At 42.5% G+C, this 17,238-nt stretch overlaps 1 protein-coding gene across 1 annotated transcript in view; it reads left to right on the forward strand.

Annotated features, from left to right (window-relative positions):
* LOC147696989 (uncharacterized) overlaps positions 1 to 17,006 on the forward strand; it is a 37,411-nt gene extending 20,405 nt beyond the window's left edge. Inside the window, exon 3 of the mRNA XM_086936099.1 lies at positions 16,917 to 17,006. Coding sequence (XP_086792225.1) covers positions 16,917 to 17,006 — 90 coding nt within the window. The remainder of the gene's footprint in view (positions 1 to 16,916) is intronic.
* The last annotated feature ends 232 nt before the right edge of the window (positions 17,007 to 17,238 follow it).

The following is a 17,238-nucleotide window of genomic DNA, read 5'->3' on the forward strand; positions in this document are numbered from 1 at the left end:
TGCGTCTTTTATTCAATCAAATGATATGTAATAGTATGTCTTCAGTTTCCATGTAATGTTTACATAGAGCACAACCATTCTTCGCGTATTTTTGCATTTTAAATACCCTCTTCTATGCCGCCAACATGTCATGTGATAAAGCTTCTTTGAGGAAGCGAAACGCGTCATGGTGGATTTGCTGGGCAAGAATTTTGCACAATAAAGCTCTGAAGAAATTGCACCAGTATACTAAACAACATAAGAAGGGTGTCCCCAATAAATATGAAAAAGGACAAAAGTTCCAAAGTTTAAGAAATAACACCCACAGAACTGCTCACTAGCGATCCAAAAATTAATTTTTCATTTTATTTTTCATTATAGCATTTTATTTTTAAAAAAAGATGAAAAGCACAGTTCATTGCATACATCCACAAAACATCAAAAGAATATGTTCTTATTCAATAACCCCATAACGTTTCATGGAACATCTGATGAAGAAGAAGCGGCCCGTAAATATTAATATCCCACAGTGTGTAATTAAAAGTTCACATGAACAGCTAAGAAATAGTCACATAAAAAGACAACGGACATAAGGTCCAAAATTACATTCAAAAACATAGGACAATACACAAACATTAGGTAGAACAATGAATCACTGGAGCAAACATACAGGAAAAGAGCTAACACGTGTTTCGGAAAATACCAAAATCGATTTTTAAATAGATTCCTTCATCAGGGCGCACATGTTACGCTACATGCAGCATAGGTGACCCAAGATAATGTCATCAAAATGTTGAGAAAAAGGTAAATGTGAGCATCAGGGCTGACAAAGCATATCTGTGGGCGAAAAAGATACAATACATTTTTGGATATCAATAAAAAACCCAATTCGTGGTCAAACATTGAGCAAGACACACACAGGAACCATACCACATTCATAAGGAATACATTAAAAATGAAAAGAAATATACAGGTAAAAGTGACTCCCTATCACAACTTCCATGCTGTTATACCTTATATCCCCCAAACCATCAACAGGTGTCCTATATGGCAAGGTTCTACTGATTCCACCTAGATAAACATGAATACTGACTTCAGTAATCTGGGGTCAATTGCAGTGAAATTACTGCATTCAGTGCAGGTTCCAGGAGGGACTCTCTAAAAAGCTGGGCCTGGTCCTAAAAGGGCGATGTGGAGAATGATGAAGTCAAGTCAAGTCAAAAGATTTGTATAGCGCGCTACATACCCAGAGGGTCTCAAGGCGCTTGAAGAGGGGTGGGAGTTACTTGTCGAATATCCACGTTTTGAGTTGTTTTCTGAATCCTAGGTGGTTCTGAGTAAGGCGAAGGTGAGTGGGAAGTGAGTTCCAAGTTTTAGCTGCTAGGTAGGAGAAGGATCTACCTCCCATGGTGGTTTTGTTGATGCGAGGTACAGTGGCAAGGGCTTGGTTGGAGGATCGTAGCTGGCGGGAGGGGGTGTAGAAGGATAGTCGTGTGTTGAGGCATTCGGGTCCGATTTCGTAGAGTGCTTTGTGTGCGTGGGTTAGGAGCCGGAAGGTGATCCTCTTATTGACGGGGAGCCAGTGTAGGTTTTTCAGGTGATCAGAGATGTGTTCTTTACGCGGAATGTCTAATATGAGCCTGGCTGAAGCGTTCTGGATGCGTTGTAGTTTTTTCTGGAGTTTTGCGGTGATGCCGGCGTAGAGGGTGTTTCCGTAGTCCAGTCGGCTCGTGACCAGAGCGTGGGTGACTGTTTTTCTAGTTTCGGTAGGGATCCAGCGAAATGTTTTTTTGAGCATGCGAAGAATGTTGAAGCAAGATGAAGAAACGGCGTTGACTTGTCTGTTCATCGAGAGTGAGGAATCCAGGATGACGCCCAGGTTCCGTGCGTGGTCCGTCGGGATGGGTGCTTTTCCAAGGGCCTCTGGCCACCAAGAGTCGTCCCAGGCGGAGGGGGAGGTACCTAAGATGAGGACTTCTGTTTTGTCTGAGTTCAGTTTCAGACGGCTGTGCTTCATCCATTCGGCTACTTCTTTCATTTCTTCGTGTAGGTTGGTTTTAGCCGTGTTAGGGTCTCTGGTGAGTGATAGGATCAGTTGAGTGTCGTCGCCGTAGGAGATGATGTTGAGGTTATGTTGTTGTGCGATGGTCGCGAGGGGGCTCATGTAAACGTTGAAGAGGGTGGGACTGAGTGAGGACCCTTGAGGTACGCCGCAGATGACTTCAGTAGCCTCTGACTTGAATGGTGGAAGGCGGACTCTCTGGGTTCTTCCGGAGAGGAACGAGGTGATCCATTCCAGTGCTTTTCCTTGGATTCTGATGTTTTTGAGGCGCTGTAGAAGGGTGCTATGGCAGACTGTGTCGAAGGCTGCGGAGAGGTCGAGGAGGATGAGGGCGACAGTGTCTCCATTGTCCAGTAGAGTTCGAATGTCGTCTGTTGCTGCGATGAGGGCGGTTTCGGTGCTGTGCTTGGCTCGGAAGCCGGACTGTGAGGAGACGAGTGATTTGTTGGTTTCGAGGAATGCGGCGAGCTGGTTGTTGACAGCTTTCTCGATGACTTTGGCCGGGAATGGAAGGAGTGAGATAGGGCGATAGTTTTTGAGTTCGGTGGGGTCAGCTGTGGGTTTCTTCAGGAGGGCGCTGAGTTCGGCATGTTTCCAGCTTTCCGGGAAGGTTGCGGAGTTGAGGGAGCAGTTGATGACGTCTCGGAGGTGCGGTGCAATAATTGAGTCTGCTTTGTTAAAGATGTGGTGAGGGCAAGGGTCTGTGGGGGATCCTGAGTGGATAGAGTTCATCAGGCGGATGGTGTCCTCGTGGAGATTGGCTTCCAGTCATTGAGGATGTTCAGGGGGGGTGGGGGTCCTGCAGGGGCTTGGGTGGGTTGGTCTCCGGGTTGGTTGTCGAAGCTGTTGTGGATGTCTGCAATTTTGTTGTGGAAGAATGAGGCTAGGGAGTCGCAGAGGGCTTGGGAGGGGGTGATGTCGTTGGAGTTGGCTGAGGGGTTGGTAAATTCCTTGACGATGTTGAATAATTCCTTGCTGTTGTGGGCGTTGTTATCTAGACGGTCCTTGAAGGCTGCTTTCTTGGCATTTCGGATTAGTTGGTGGTGTATGCGGGTGGCGTTTTTGAAGGCGTCCCTGGTGCTGGTGTTTGGGTCTTTTTTCCAGGCCTTCTCGAGGGAGCGACAGAGTTTCTTGGATTTTTTAAGGTCATCGTTGAACCAGGAGGCCTTCTTGCTGCCTAGTTTGATTTGTCGTTTTTTCAGTGGTGCTAGGATGTCGGCGCTGTTGGATAACCATTGGGTGAGGTTGGTGGCTGCTTGGTCTGGGTTTGAGGAGTGGGCGGGGGGCTTTTGAAGAAGCGATGAGGAGATCTGGTCGATGGTGATTTTGTTCCAGTTTCTTTGCAGAGTGGGTTGGGGGTGGTTGTTGGATGTGGGCTTGTTGTAGGTGAAGTGAACGCAGCTGTGGTCAGTCCAAAGGAGAGCTGTGGTGTGGCTGAAGGAAACATGCTTGCTGGAGGTGAAGATAGGGTCGAGTGTGTGACCTGCGATGTGGGTGGGGGTAGTGACAAGTTGTTTAAGTCCGAGGTTTGCGAGGTTGTCCATAAGGGTGGTGGTGTTGTGGTCGTTGTTCTTCTCAAGGTGAAAGTTGAGGTCTCCCAAAAGGATGTAGTCCTTGGAGGGGAGCGCGTGTGGAGTGATGTAGTCCGTGATGTCTTCACTAAATTGTGCACGGGGTCCTGGTGGCCTGTAAAGGAGGGTGCCTCTGAGTGTGGTCTTGGGGTCGATGTGGATCTGGAAGTGAAGGTGTTCAGAGTTGGCGAGATTGACGTCTGAGCTGGTTGAGATGCGGATGGATTTCTTATGGACGATAGCGATGCCTCCTCCTGTGTGGCCGGTACGGTCCTTGCGAATGATCTTATAGCCTTCCGGGATGGCAATGGTGATGTCTGGGGCTGAAGAGGCATTCATCCATGTTTCTGTTAGGAAGGCGACGTCCGGAGAGATGGTGTCGAGTAGATTCCAGAGGTCAATGGCGTGTCTGTGGACCGAGCGGGTATTGAGCAAGATGCAATGTAGGTGGTTGGGATCGGATATCTGTTGTGTGTTCGTGGATAAGGAGTTGTTCTTGGTGCCGTCGAACTTGCAGGAGTAGCAGGAAAAGGGTCCATGGGTGTGTCCAGGAGCGGCTTGGATGCAGATGGGGGAGCGGCCAGGGTTAAGGGCTAGGAGGGTGGTGGCATCATAAGTAATGCGGGAAGGGTGGGCCATACGAGGACCAGGGGCTATGGCGCTGGGCGCGGTCCAGGCGCAGACGGGCGTAGACGGGCTTACCTTTGGCGCACCTTCGGCGTGGCCGTAGCGCGTGGACGCTGCGCGTGGGGGCATTGGCCATAAATGGATGGTGGAGGGGGCGGAGCGTGGGAGGGTCAGCTGGGGGGCGGGATCAAGGTGTGGGAGGTGGTGTGGGACGTCACAGCTGACAAAATGGCAGCAACAATAACAACAAATGCTGCGAGGGGCACGTCGAAATTGGCCAAGATGGAGCGTTCAGGGGACGAATAATACACAAGTTTCTAGTGGTACAAAGCGCTAAGGTAACGATGGGGGCGCTATGGATTGTGCAAGCAGATAATACACAGAGCCCAAAGCGAGGGAATTAAAAACGGCAGGAAGCGAGGTAAAGCCCACAGCAATTAATACATAGACAGTAAGGTGAGCCAAAGCCCCGCAGTGCGCTACGTAGTTGTAAAAGCGCCAATTACATTCAGCAGTTTTCAAAAGCAAAGCGCCAAATACACTCAGCAGTTTTCAAAGGCAAAGCAAAGCGCCAAATACACTCAGCTGTTTTCAAAGGCAAAGCAAAGCGCCAAATACATTCAGCAGTTTTCAAAGCAAAGAGGCCCACAGCGTCTAGCAGTGCGCAACGAAAAGGTACTTAGCAGAATTGAAGCGCTATGTCAAGGACTCGAGTGAGGAGGAGGTGAAGTGAGCGACCGCTTCTATCGAGGATATGGCGGTCACAGCTCTCCGATGGGATACGGTCGGTGTGTAGCTACAGTGAGTGGGAGGGTCAGCTGGGGGGGCGGGATCATGGTGTGGGAGGTGGTGTGGGACGTCACAGCAGACAAAATGGCAGCAACAATAACAACAAATGCTGCGAGGGGCACGTCGAAATTGGCCAAGATGGAGCGTTCAGGGGACGAATAATGCACAAGTTTCTAGTGGTACAAAGCGCTAAGGTAACGATGAGGGCGCTATGGATTGTGCAAGCAGATAATACACAGAGCCCAAAGCGAGGGAATTAAAAATGGCAGGAAGCGAGGTAAAGCCCACAGCAATTAATACATAGACAGTAAGGTGAGCCAAAGCCCCGCAGTGCGCTACGTAGTTGTAAAAGCGCCAATTACATTCAGCAGTTTTCAAAAGCAAAGCGCCAAATACACTCAGCAGTTTTCAAAGGCAAAGCAAATCGCCAAATACACTCAGCTGTTTTCAAAGGCAAAGCAAAGCGCCAAATACATTCAGCAGTTTTCAAAGCAAAGAGGCCCACAGCGTCTAGCAGTGCGCAACGAAAAGGTACTTAGCAGAATTGAAGCGCTATGTCAAGGACTCGAGTGAGGAGGAGGTGAAGTGAGCGACCGCTTCTATCGAGGATTTTCCAGTCTCTCACAAAGTGAGAGACTGGAAAATGGTTTATAAATATCCCCAAATTAATATATTGCATCCAGACAGATAACTCCAGGTGTAGAGGTCTGACAAGGAACCATAAATAATGCGTATCTAGTCTTATTCTGAATAAAACACAGCAAGAATGCGGTACAATTGTCTCACGCTCTCTGTAATTGACACTGTAGGCACTCAGTCGCCCCTCAGCGCGAAATGAGGGTTGTAAACACAATTTTTGTTTCAAAAGTTTTTTTTCATGTTTTTATTCACATAGTGTATTTTCAAGTCTTTTTCATATTTTCCTTCATATTTTTCTCAATTCATTCATTTCCTTATTTCACTGTTATATATGCGGCATTATATGCGTGAAATCCAATGCATTTCGGGCATAACTCACTGCCCTTCATCAGGGAACATTACTAAGAAAAAGAAAAAATACATGATAAACCATAGTAAACATAAGGGTGCCGAATTAAATTCACGAACGGATGGTAATACGCCCCTTTTGTTTTTTGACAGCATGTTACATAGAGTTGGTTTTATAGACAACAGACAGATAAGTTGTAAAAGCGATCATAACAGTGTTACATTGCTGAATACAGAGATCAGAATACAGATAAAGTGGAGAGAACCATAAACATGGGGGAATCAGAAAACGCATTTAAATGATGGCATTTTCCCAAGGAAGACATTCATTTAGACATGTTGCAGCTGTCTGCACAGTGAACATCCAGAATAGCTCCCTCTTGCCTCTAAGGGCATCAATATTTCCATCTTTAGGGCAGTGAACATGTTCCAAAATAAGCCATTTCAGGTCTTCGATGGAGTGCCCTTATTCCTTCCAAAGGGCAACTAAAGGTGCCCCTGTACGAAGAGTGCGAATAGATGACTTATGTTTGCAGAATCGTGTGCGAAATTGTCTTCCTGTCTCACCAACGTAGCCCTTTTGACAGGGGCAGAGTAAGACATAAATAACGTTGGCTATACGGTTGTTAGTCATCTCTTTTAATGAGAACTTTATTTTTCCCCAGACAAGTTCAGGGGTAGTCATCACTGAGTCACATGCATGGCAGCTGCCACATCTGTGACTGCCTTTGATGAGGTTGGGGCCTGAAATAGATCTTTGACTCAGATCAGGTGTAACTGGTATGGACACTCTAACTAGAGCATTCCTCAAATTCCTATTACGCCTGAAAGCAAAAATAGGTTTGGTCAGCTTCTCCACTGATTTATCTGTATTTAAGATATGCCAATGGGAATTGATGATATATCTTAATTTGTCATTGAAGTTTGAATGAGTGGTAACTACCACCAATTTCGGTTCTTTCTTTTCCTTGTTGGGACTTAAGAGCGCCTCGCGATTAAAATATTTGGCTTTCTTATAGGAGTCCCTAACCAATCTATGAGGGTATCCCCTCTTCAAAAACTTCGTCTGAAGTTGGGAAGCATGCACCTCAAATTTATTAATGTCAGTACAATTACGGCGAAGTCTTAAGAACTGGCTAAATGGGATACTGTTCTTCTGGCCCCGATGATGATAACTTTTGTAGAGAAGAAGAGTATTCCGTGCTGTTGATTCACTATAGAGGGATACCTCTATGGACTGGTTGGTGGCTTGAATCCAAACATCAAGAAATTCGATTTTAGACGTACTAGTGTTAACACTGAATCTAAGATGCGGGTCACAGAGATTGATCCACAGTAAGAATTTGTGGAGTTGCTCCTCTGGGCCCTTCCAAATAAAGAAAATATCATCAATGAAACGGTTATAGTTGGTAACATTTTCAAAGAAAGGAGCCATCTCATTGTAAATTAATCTCTCCTCAAATACTCCAATGTATGCATTAGCAACATTAGGGGCACAAGCTGCGCCCATGCTAATGCCATGGACCTGTTGGTAGATAGTATTGTGAAATTTGAAGAAATGTTCTTTAAGAACAATGACCAAACATTCAAGGAGAATTTATTCACTGCCTGTAGTGCCCCATCCTGCAGAATACTCGTATACAAGGCCTCAATGTCCATTGAGACCAGAATGTCTGTATTTTCAATAAATCTAAGACCCTCTATTTTCGGAATGAGGTGTCCAGTATCATGGACATAAGCAGGGAGGCAGCAGACCAGTGGGGAGAGGCAGCCATCTACAAACTTCGACAGTGGTTCTGTTAATGACCCAATAGTTGAAACAATAGGTCTGTATGGGGGCGATTGGGTATTCTTGTGCATTTTGGGCACACCATACAAGACCGGAGGTTTGAAAAAACTTTTATTAAAAAATTCAAATATGGGGCGACAATATGCATTTGTGCACAAATAAACCAAACACCAAGAGATTTGGCTGGCGTTGAGATTGGTTGCAAATTACCACTCACATTTTCAATTAATTTTGAATAGTCGTTGTTTAAGGCAGACATTACTATCCAATCAGAAAAACCATATATGACCAAATGTTAAATCAATATCTGTATTTGAACAGTCATCAATATACTGCCACCATGTTTATTTGAAATATCATAGAAATGTATTGTGAATAATGTTGGAGGCTATACGAATTCTAGATATTCTGTTAAGTAAAAACTGTAGAATTTGTCGTTTTTTACCCGCCAGTATTTCCTCACTTTCAGTGAGATTTGTAGTTTTCCAAGTCACGTGATTTTTTGCACATGTGTATAAAAAACAACGTTTTAGAGCAACGCAAGTATGTGAACAAGGCCACGCAGTTGGCCAAAACGCGTCATCCTTGTTCGATGCATTTGCGCTCTTGGCGAATATAAATAAAAGTCACTGTTTCCAGCAGTGAACAAAGTTATTAAGGAGTTTGTGTTTCTCTTGTGGATGCACTCACCGGAGTGGTAATTGGATATATATATCTATACTACTAGTATAAAGAGAGAACAGAAATCTTTTGGCAAGGTAAACTCGGGAACCACAGCGCCAATCCACACACCCAATACATTGTTGGAATCCTCAGGGTGTGTAGATGGACATAGGTGACATAAAATAAAAATAAAACTTGAATTAAAAAATTAAAATTTACAAACAAAGTAGTCCCCTAAAACTAGCGGCGGCCGCGACGTAGCGCTGACCGCGACCTACACGTGCATGATGACGACAGGCGGGGAGGAGCAGTGACGAGCGGCGAGGAGTGGCGGTGAAGTCCGGAGCTCGGGGAGGAGCAGCGGCTCAGGTAAGGCGAGGCAGGAGGCGGGACGCGGTCCGGCAATGTCGGGGCGGGCGGGGGCCCGGGAGTGGCGGTGAAGTCCGGAGCGCGACTCAGGTAAGGCAGAGGCAGGAGGCAGGCGGGCGGGCGGGAGTCAGGCAGGCGGGAGGCAGGCAGGTGGGAGGCAGGAGGCAGGCGGGCAGGAGGCGGGAGGCAGGCGGGCGGGGGGCGGGAGGCGTTCTAGGCAATGTCAGGGCAGGCGGGCGGGGGTCCGGCCGGGACTGCACTAAAACCTAAAATGCTGCCCCCAGCCCCCTTCTGCCCCGGGCAACGCCGGGCCGGGCTGCGAGTGTGTATATATATATATATATATATATATATATATAGCGAACCTTGTTGCACGGAACAGCAAGTCTCCAAGTCTTTATCAAAAAAAAGCGGACCCAAAAAGTGCTGGTAAAAAGTGTTTTATTTTCTGAGAGCCAGCGCTGCCGCCATGACGCGTTTCGTCTCCATAGGGCGGTCGACCTCACTTTTAGCCCGAACGGCTGAATGGATTTCCACCAAACTTGGCAAAATTGTAGGAACTGGTAGCCCGATGTGCCTTTGCTATGTCTCAAGATATGTGCTCCAGTGGATTTTGAGTAATTTAGGTTAAAAAAAATATATATATCTGTAAGCGCGCCCCGGTACGCGCACCGGGGAGCACTCCGGGCACGACACGCGTCTTGCGCACGGAAAGCTGATTGGCTGTCGGATGTCTGTAAACATTCTAAACAGTCCGGAGCGGCCGCCATCTTGTGTCTCGGTAGGATCGAGACATGAGAGGTGGCCAAAACAAAGGGGGAAATGACCATAAGGGGGCAGAGTAGACCCTCCCTGACCCCCTAGGTTTGATGTGGGGGCTTTAAAAGGGCCCCGCGGGCCAAAACAAATTTTTTGTTTTTCTTTTTTTTTGCGGGGGGAGCGCCCGGCACGCGCACCGGGAAGCGTACCGGGGAGCGTACTATGGGGAAAAAAGAATGATAGACTTTTCAAATATTGTATGTTTATTAATTGTTCTTTTTGTTTTTTATTTAAGTACCAACATGTAGGTACCAATGCAGAGTCTAAAATTTAATATACACTGTCTCCTTTGTAGATATTTTGCATGTTGTTACAGAAGTTATTGTGGTTTATGGAATTCATACCATAGTCTGTCAGGAAAGCAGAAACAATATGGAGGCAGGAGATGATAAAGAGATGTTAAATACAGATTGGAGATAATATAGTGGGAGAAAGGAAGTAACTATGAGCAAACTTACTATGTAACACAAAAAAGTTGCACAGTATATTTTAAGTCTCACTTTATATTATATCTATTTTGTTACTATTTCATAATTTACATATAAAAAAGAATAATGTCTCAAACAATTTTTACTTTTTACATTTATATTTATTGTTGTGATTTTTCAAAATCTAAAATAATTTGTAACATTAATTCATCAGGTATGTCCTCCTTTTCATTCCATGATTCAATTTCTTCAACACATTTAATTAAGTCTTGGTCTACAGTGTGATCCAAAAAGTCTATTTCATCTTTGCCTTCCTTAGGATTGTTTTCCATATTAATTTCAAATAAATATTTATTTTCATTTTGTTGTGCTTCCATTTTCTTGCTGTAAATTGCATAAAAAATAAATATATCAGTAGAGATAGGGCACTGTTGGGTTTAAGTTCAGACAGGTACTTGTGAGTTTTTAACAGTGAAGTTATCTTTGGGCAGTGCATGGTTTCAGGCAGGAAGTAGAACTATTAAAAAGTGACTGTGATGAAGCCTAAGTAAATTCATAATTATACCGGAGAAGCCTAACTCAATCGATAATTATAATAAACAAGCCTTTCTCAATGTCTAACTCTTACAGAGGGACAGTATATAACTATCTGAAAACGTTTTCCCAAATTAACTTAACAGTGCATAACATAGTTCTCCTTTCAAATTAACAACTTACCTTCTTCAAAGTAGTTGAAGTTTTCTGTCAATTTTTTTTCCAAATGTACCTTTGCTTTAGTTTTCTTCCTCTTTCTTCTCTTCTTTTGCTCCCTTATTCCTTTTCCTTTTCTCAGTTACTTCCTATTATACCTTTTCTCTGTTTTACTATCTCTTACACAGTCCCTCTGTGTTTCTCCCTCTAGCTCGCTTTCTCTTTATACCACTCTCTTTTTTTCTTATTCCTCATGCTAACTCCTTTTTTTTTCTTTTTTTTGTTGGTACGCGCACCGGGGCGCTGACCGGTACGCGTACCGGGAGCGCACCAGAGTGAAATATAAAAAAAAAGAATATACTTTTTTAAAAAAATATATATAATTTTCATATACAATATAGGATTCATTTTTAGAAAAACATACCTTTCTAAGCTATAAATATTTGCGAAAAAATAACCTTAGAAATTCACTAAAAAACACATAGGTATGAGTTTGTATAAAAAGTTAGGAATTAGCAGGTAAAAAACCTATGAAACCTATGAAATTCACTGAAAAAACCATAGGTTTCACACCAGTTATAGTTAGGAATTAGCATTTAAAAAACCTATGAAATTCACTGAAAAAACCATAGGTTTCATACCAGTTATAGTTAGGAATTAGCATTTAAAAAACCTATTAAATTCACTGAAAATTATTTTTCAGAAAGACACACATTCACTGGATGCTGTCATCAGTGATGTCATGAGTGATGTCACTGACCATGTCATGAGTGATGTAATATGTGATGTCATCAGCAGTGCATTACACGCGCAAGTTATAGTGAGTCAACTAACTATAACGTGGGAATTTCATTGGTTTTATGTCAGTAAAATTTCCACCTAACTATAACTGGTAACACATCGACAGTCTTCCAAAAGTTGCTCACACACATACTCACACATGCAAATAAACTATTGATCATCCATTTATTTGCATATACAGCTATACACACACTACCACCTTACTTCTAAGGAACCTTACACATACCTACTCTCTTAAACAATCACTTATAGAAACACATACTTATTTAAACAGGAACTCTTACAATCTCTCACTCTCACATATACTCACTTATATACATCAAAACTCACATATACTAGATTAAAACATATGTAGTTACTGATAAAGACACTAGTGAGACAGTCATTCACTCACTAACACACACATATACACACTCATCCATCCATACATTCCTGCACATATGCCGTCTTCCAAACACATACAAACAGTGAGTCAGTCATTGATGCATCTATGTGCTAAGTAATATCCCCACCAAACCATACAGACACTCATACTGATACTTAAAAAAACATCTAATAACCCATATACACACACATGTAGCTACTCACCAACCCATGCAGCCACTTATACACAAAGTGAAACACTGATACAAACATTTAAATATTTAAACAATATTCGCTAATATATGTATTCACTAAAATACACTTAATAAGCCAGTTAACCAATCAAATTTTTTTTTTTAAAACATCCATTAAGACACTTATTTAAACATTTATTCTTCCATTGACCTTTACATATACATATACTATTTTTCAGAAAGGCACACATTCACTGGATGGTGTCATCAGTGATGTCATGAGTGATGTCACTGACCATGTCATGAGTGATGTAATATGTGACGTCATCAGCAGTGCATCTAGCGGCGGCCGCGACGTAGCGCTGACCGCGACCTACACGTGCATGATGACGACAGACGGGGAGGAGCAGTGACGAGCGGCGAGGAGTGGCGGTGAAGTCCGGAGCTCGGGGAGGAGCAGCGGCTCAGGTAAGGCGAGGCAGGAGGCGGGACGCGGTCCGGCAATGTCGGGGCGGGCGGGGGCCCGGGAGTGGCGGTGAAGTCCGGAGCGCGACTCAGGTAAGGCAGAGGCAGGAGGCAGGCGGGCGGGCGGGAGTCAGGCAGGCGGGAGGCAGGCAGGTGGGAGGCAGGAGGCAGGCGGGCAGGAGGCGGGAGGCAGGCGGGCGGGGGGCGGGAGGCGTTCTAGGCAATGTCAGGGCAGGCGGGCGGGGGTCCGGCCGGGACTGCACTAAAACCTAAAATGCTGCCCCCAGCCCCCTTCTGCCCCGGGCAACGCCGGGCCGGGCTGCGAGTGTGTATATATATATATATATATATATATATATATATAGCGAACCTTGTTGCACGGAACAGCAAGTCTCCAAGTCTTTATCAAAAAAAAGCGGACCCAAAAAGTGCTGGTAAAAAGTGTTTTATTTTCTGAGAGCCAGCGCTGCCGCCATGACGCGTTTCGTCTCCATAGGGCGGTCGACCTCACTTTTAGCCCGAACGGCTGAATGGATTTCCACCAAACTTGGCAAAATTGTAGGAACTGGTAGCCCGATGTGCCTTTGCTATGTCTCAAGATATGTGCTCCAGTGGATTTTGAGTAATTTAGGTTAAAAAAAATATATATATCTGTAAGCGCGCCCCGGTACGCGCACCGGGGAGCACTCCGGGCACGACACGCGTCTTGCGCACGGAAAGCTGATTGGCTGTCGGATGTCTGTAAACATTCTAAACAGTCCGGAGCGGCCGCCATCTTGTGTCTCGGTAGGATCGAGACATGAGAGGTGGCCAAAACAAAGGGGGAAATGACCATAAGGGGGCAGAGTAGACCCTCCCTGACCCCCTAGGTTTGATGTGGGGGCTTTAAAAGGGCCCCGCGGGCCAAAACAAATTTTTTGTTTTTCTTTTTTTTTGCGGGGGGAGCGCCCGGCACGCGCACCGGGAAGCGTACCGGGGAGCGTACTATGGGGAAAAAAGAATGATAGACTTTTCAAATATTGTATGTTTATTAATTGTTCTTTTTGTTTTTTATTTAAGTACCAACATGTAGGTACCAATGCAGAGTCTAAAATTTAATATACACTGTCTCCTTTGTAGATATTTTGCATGTTGTTACAGAAGTTATTGTGGTTTATGGAATTCATACCATAGTCTGTCAGGAAAGCAGAAACAATATGGAGGCAGGAGATGATAAAGAGATGTTAAATACAGATTGGAGATAATATAGTGGGAGAAAGGAAGTAACTATGAGCAAACTTACTATGTAACACAAAAAAGTTGCACAGTATATTTTAAGTCTCACTTTATATTATATCTATTTTGTTACTATTTCATAATTTACATATAAAAAAGAATAATGTCTCAAACAATTTTTACTTTTTAGATTTATATTTATTGTTGTGATTTTTCAAAATCTAAAATAATTTGTAACATTAATTCATCAGGTATGTCCTCCTTTTCATTCCATGATTCAATTTCTTCAACACATTTAATTAAGTCTTGGTCTACAGTGTGATCCAAAAAGTCTATTTCATCTTTGCCTTCCTTAGGATTGTTTTCCATATTAATTTCAAATAAATATTTATTTTCATTTTGTTGTGCTTCCATTTTCTTGCTGTAAATTGCATAAAAAATAAATATATCAGTAGAGATAGGGCACTGTTGGGTTTAAGTTCAGACAGGTACTTGTGAGTTTTTAACAGTGAAGTTATCTTTGGGCAGTGCATGGTTTCAGGCAGGAAGTAGAACTATTAAAAAGTGACTGTGATGAAGCCTAAGTAAATTCATAATTATACCGGAGAAGCCTAACTCAATCGATAATTATAATAAACAAGCCTTTCTCAATGTCTAACTCTTACAGAGGGACAGTATATAACTATCTGAAAACGTTTTCCCAAATTAACTTAACAGTGCATAACATAGTTCTCCTTTCAAATTAACAACTTACCTTCTTCAAAGTAGTTGAAGTTTTCTGTCAATTTTTTTTCCAAATGTACCTTTGCTTTAGTTTTCTTCCTCTTTCTTCTCTTCTTTTGCTCCCTTATTCCTTTTCCTTTTCTCAGTTACTTCCTATTATACCTTTTCTCTGTTTTACTATCTCTTACACAGTCCCTCTGTGTTTCTCCCTCTAGCTCGCTTTCTCTTTATACCACTCTCTTTTTTTCTTATTCCTCATGCTAACTCCTTTTTTTTTCTTTTTTTTGTTGGTACGCGCACCGGGGCGCTGACCGGTACGCGTACCGGGAGCGCACCAGAGTGAAATATAAAAAAAAAGAATATACTTTTTTAAAAAAATATATATAATTTTCATATACAATATAGGATTCATTTTTAGAAAAACATACCTTTCTAAGCTATAAATATTTGCGAAAAAATAACCTTAGAAATTCACTAAAAAACACATAGGTATGAGTTTGTATAAAAAGTTAGGAATTAGCAGGTAAAAAACCTATGAAACCTATGAAATTCACTGAAAAAACCATAGGTTTCACACCAGTTATAGTTAGGAATTAGCATTTAAAAAACCTATGAAATTCACTGAAAAAACCATAGGTTTCATACCAGTTATAGTTAGGAATTAGCATTTAAAAAACCTATTAAATTCACTGAAAATTATTTTTCAGAAAGACACACATTCACTGGATGCTGTCATCAGTGATGTCATGAGTGATGTCACTGACCATGTCATGAGTGATGTAATATGTGATGTCATCAGCAGTGCATTACACGCGCAAGTTATAGTGAGTCAACTAACTATAACGTGGGAATTTCATTGGTTTTATGTCAGTAAAATTTCCACCTAACTATAACTGGTAACACATCGACAGTCTTCCAAAAGTTGCTCACACACATACTCACACATGCAAATAAACTATTGATCATCCATTTATTTGCATATACAGCTATACACACACTACCACCTTACTTCTAAGGAACCTTACACATACCTACTCTCTTAAACAATCACTTATAGAAACACATACTTATTTAAACAGGAACTCTTACAATCTCTCACTCTCACATATACTCACTTATATACATCAAAACTCACATATACTAGATTAAAACATATGTAGTTACTGATAAAGACACTAGTGAGACAGTCATTCACTCACTAACACACACATATACACACTCATCCATCCATACATTCCTGCACATATGCCGTCTTCCAAACACATACAAACAGTGAGTCAGTCATTGATGCATCTATGTGCTAAGTAATATCCCCACCAAACCATACAGACACTCATACTGATACTTAAAAAAACATCTAATAACCCATATACACACACATGTAGCTACTCACCAACCCATGCAGCCACTTATACACAAAGTGAAACACTGATACAAACATTTAAATATTTAAACAATATTCGCTAATATATGTATTCACTAAAATACACTTAATAAGCCAGTTAACCAATCAAATTTTTTTTTTTAAAACATCCATTAAGACACTTATTTAAACATTTATTCTTCCATTGACCTTTACATATACATATACTATTTTTCAGAAAGGCACACATTCACTGGATGGTGTCATCAGTGATGTCATGAGTGATGTCACTGACCATGTCATGAGTGATGTAATATGTGACGTCATCAGCAGTGCATTACACGCGCAAGTTATAGTGAGTCCAACTAACTATAACGTGGAATTTCAATGGTTTTATGTCAGTAAAATTTCCAGCTAAATATAACTGGTGTGAAACCTATGGTTTTTTCAGTGAATTTAATAGTTTTTTTAAATGCTAATTCCTAACTATAACTGGTGTGAAACCTATGTTTTTTTTAGTGAATATATATATATATATATATATACATATATATATATCCAAGAAAACACTGTCTCTTTCCTTCACACGACAGAAAGTCAAGGCCCAATTTAGCTTGTTAAGTGATTTTATTCGGCAACAACACCCAACGCGTTTCCCAGCCTTCACTGTGAGCAAGCGGCGAAGGCTGGGAAACGCGTTGGGTGTTGTTGCCGAATAAAATCACTTAACAAGCTAAATTTGGCCTTGACTTTCTGTCGTGTGAAGGAAAGAGACAGTGTTTTCTTGGATCTAAAGGGGTAAGACGAAACACAGTCGAGGCCCGCCATTGTCAAAGAGGCGCAGGCAGAACTTCGTCATTATTTTGGAATATATATATATATATATATATATATATATATATATATATATATATATATATATATATATGTATGTATGTATAAAGATCAGAGTTACCCAGTTGCGAGGCATTTTGAGGCATGTCACAATAGTAAACCTCAATTTTTTTTTTTTTGGAAAGAATTTTTATTGCAGCAGTAATATGAGTACAATCAAATCGCCTACGAGGATAATATCTGGTAGACATGATACAAAAGTTCCGAAGTGGTAACCTTAGTCTAACACAGCCATTTAGCTCGCACCCCGGAGGTCGAGCGGCAGTACACAGTAGAGTATTATTCGCTAGGATCTGTAAGGGTACACTTAAAGAACTGTTTACCAGGTAGTACATAAAGCTGCATTTCCAACCATCCAGGTCCCCCTGCACCTGGTCCCGCGAGCCCTAAACAATTCCAAACATCCTACTACCCCCTCCCATTTCTGCCCCCCTAACCCCAACCATC

This window comes from Lissotriton vulgaris, chromosome 8, assembly GCF_964263255.1.
Source record: "Lissotriton vulgaris chromosome 8, aLisVul1.2, whole genome shotgun sequence".
NCBI lineage: Eukaryota > Metazoa > Chordata > Amphibia > Caudata > Salamandridae > Lissotriton > Lissotriton vulgaris.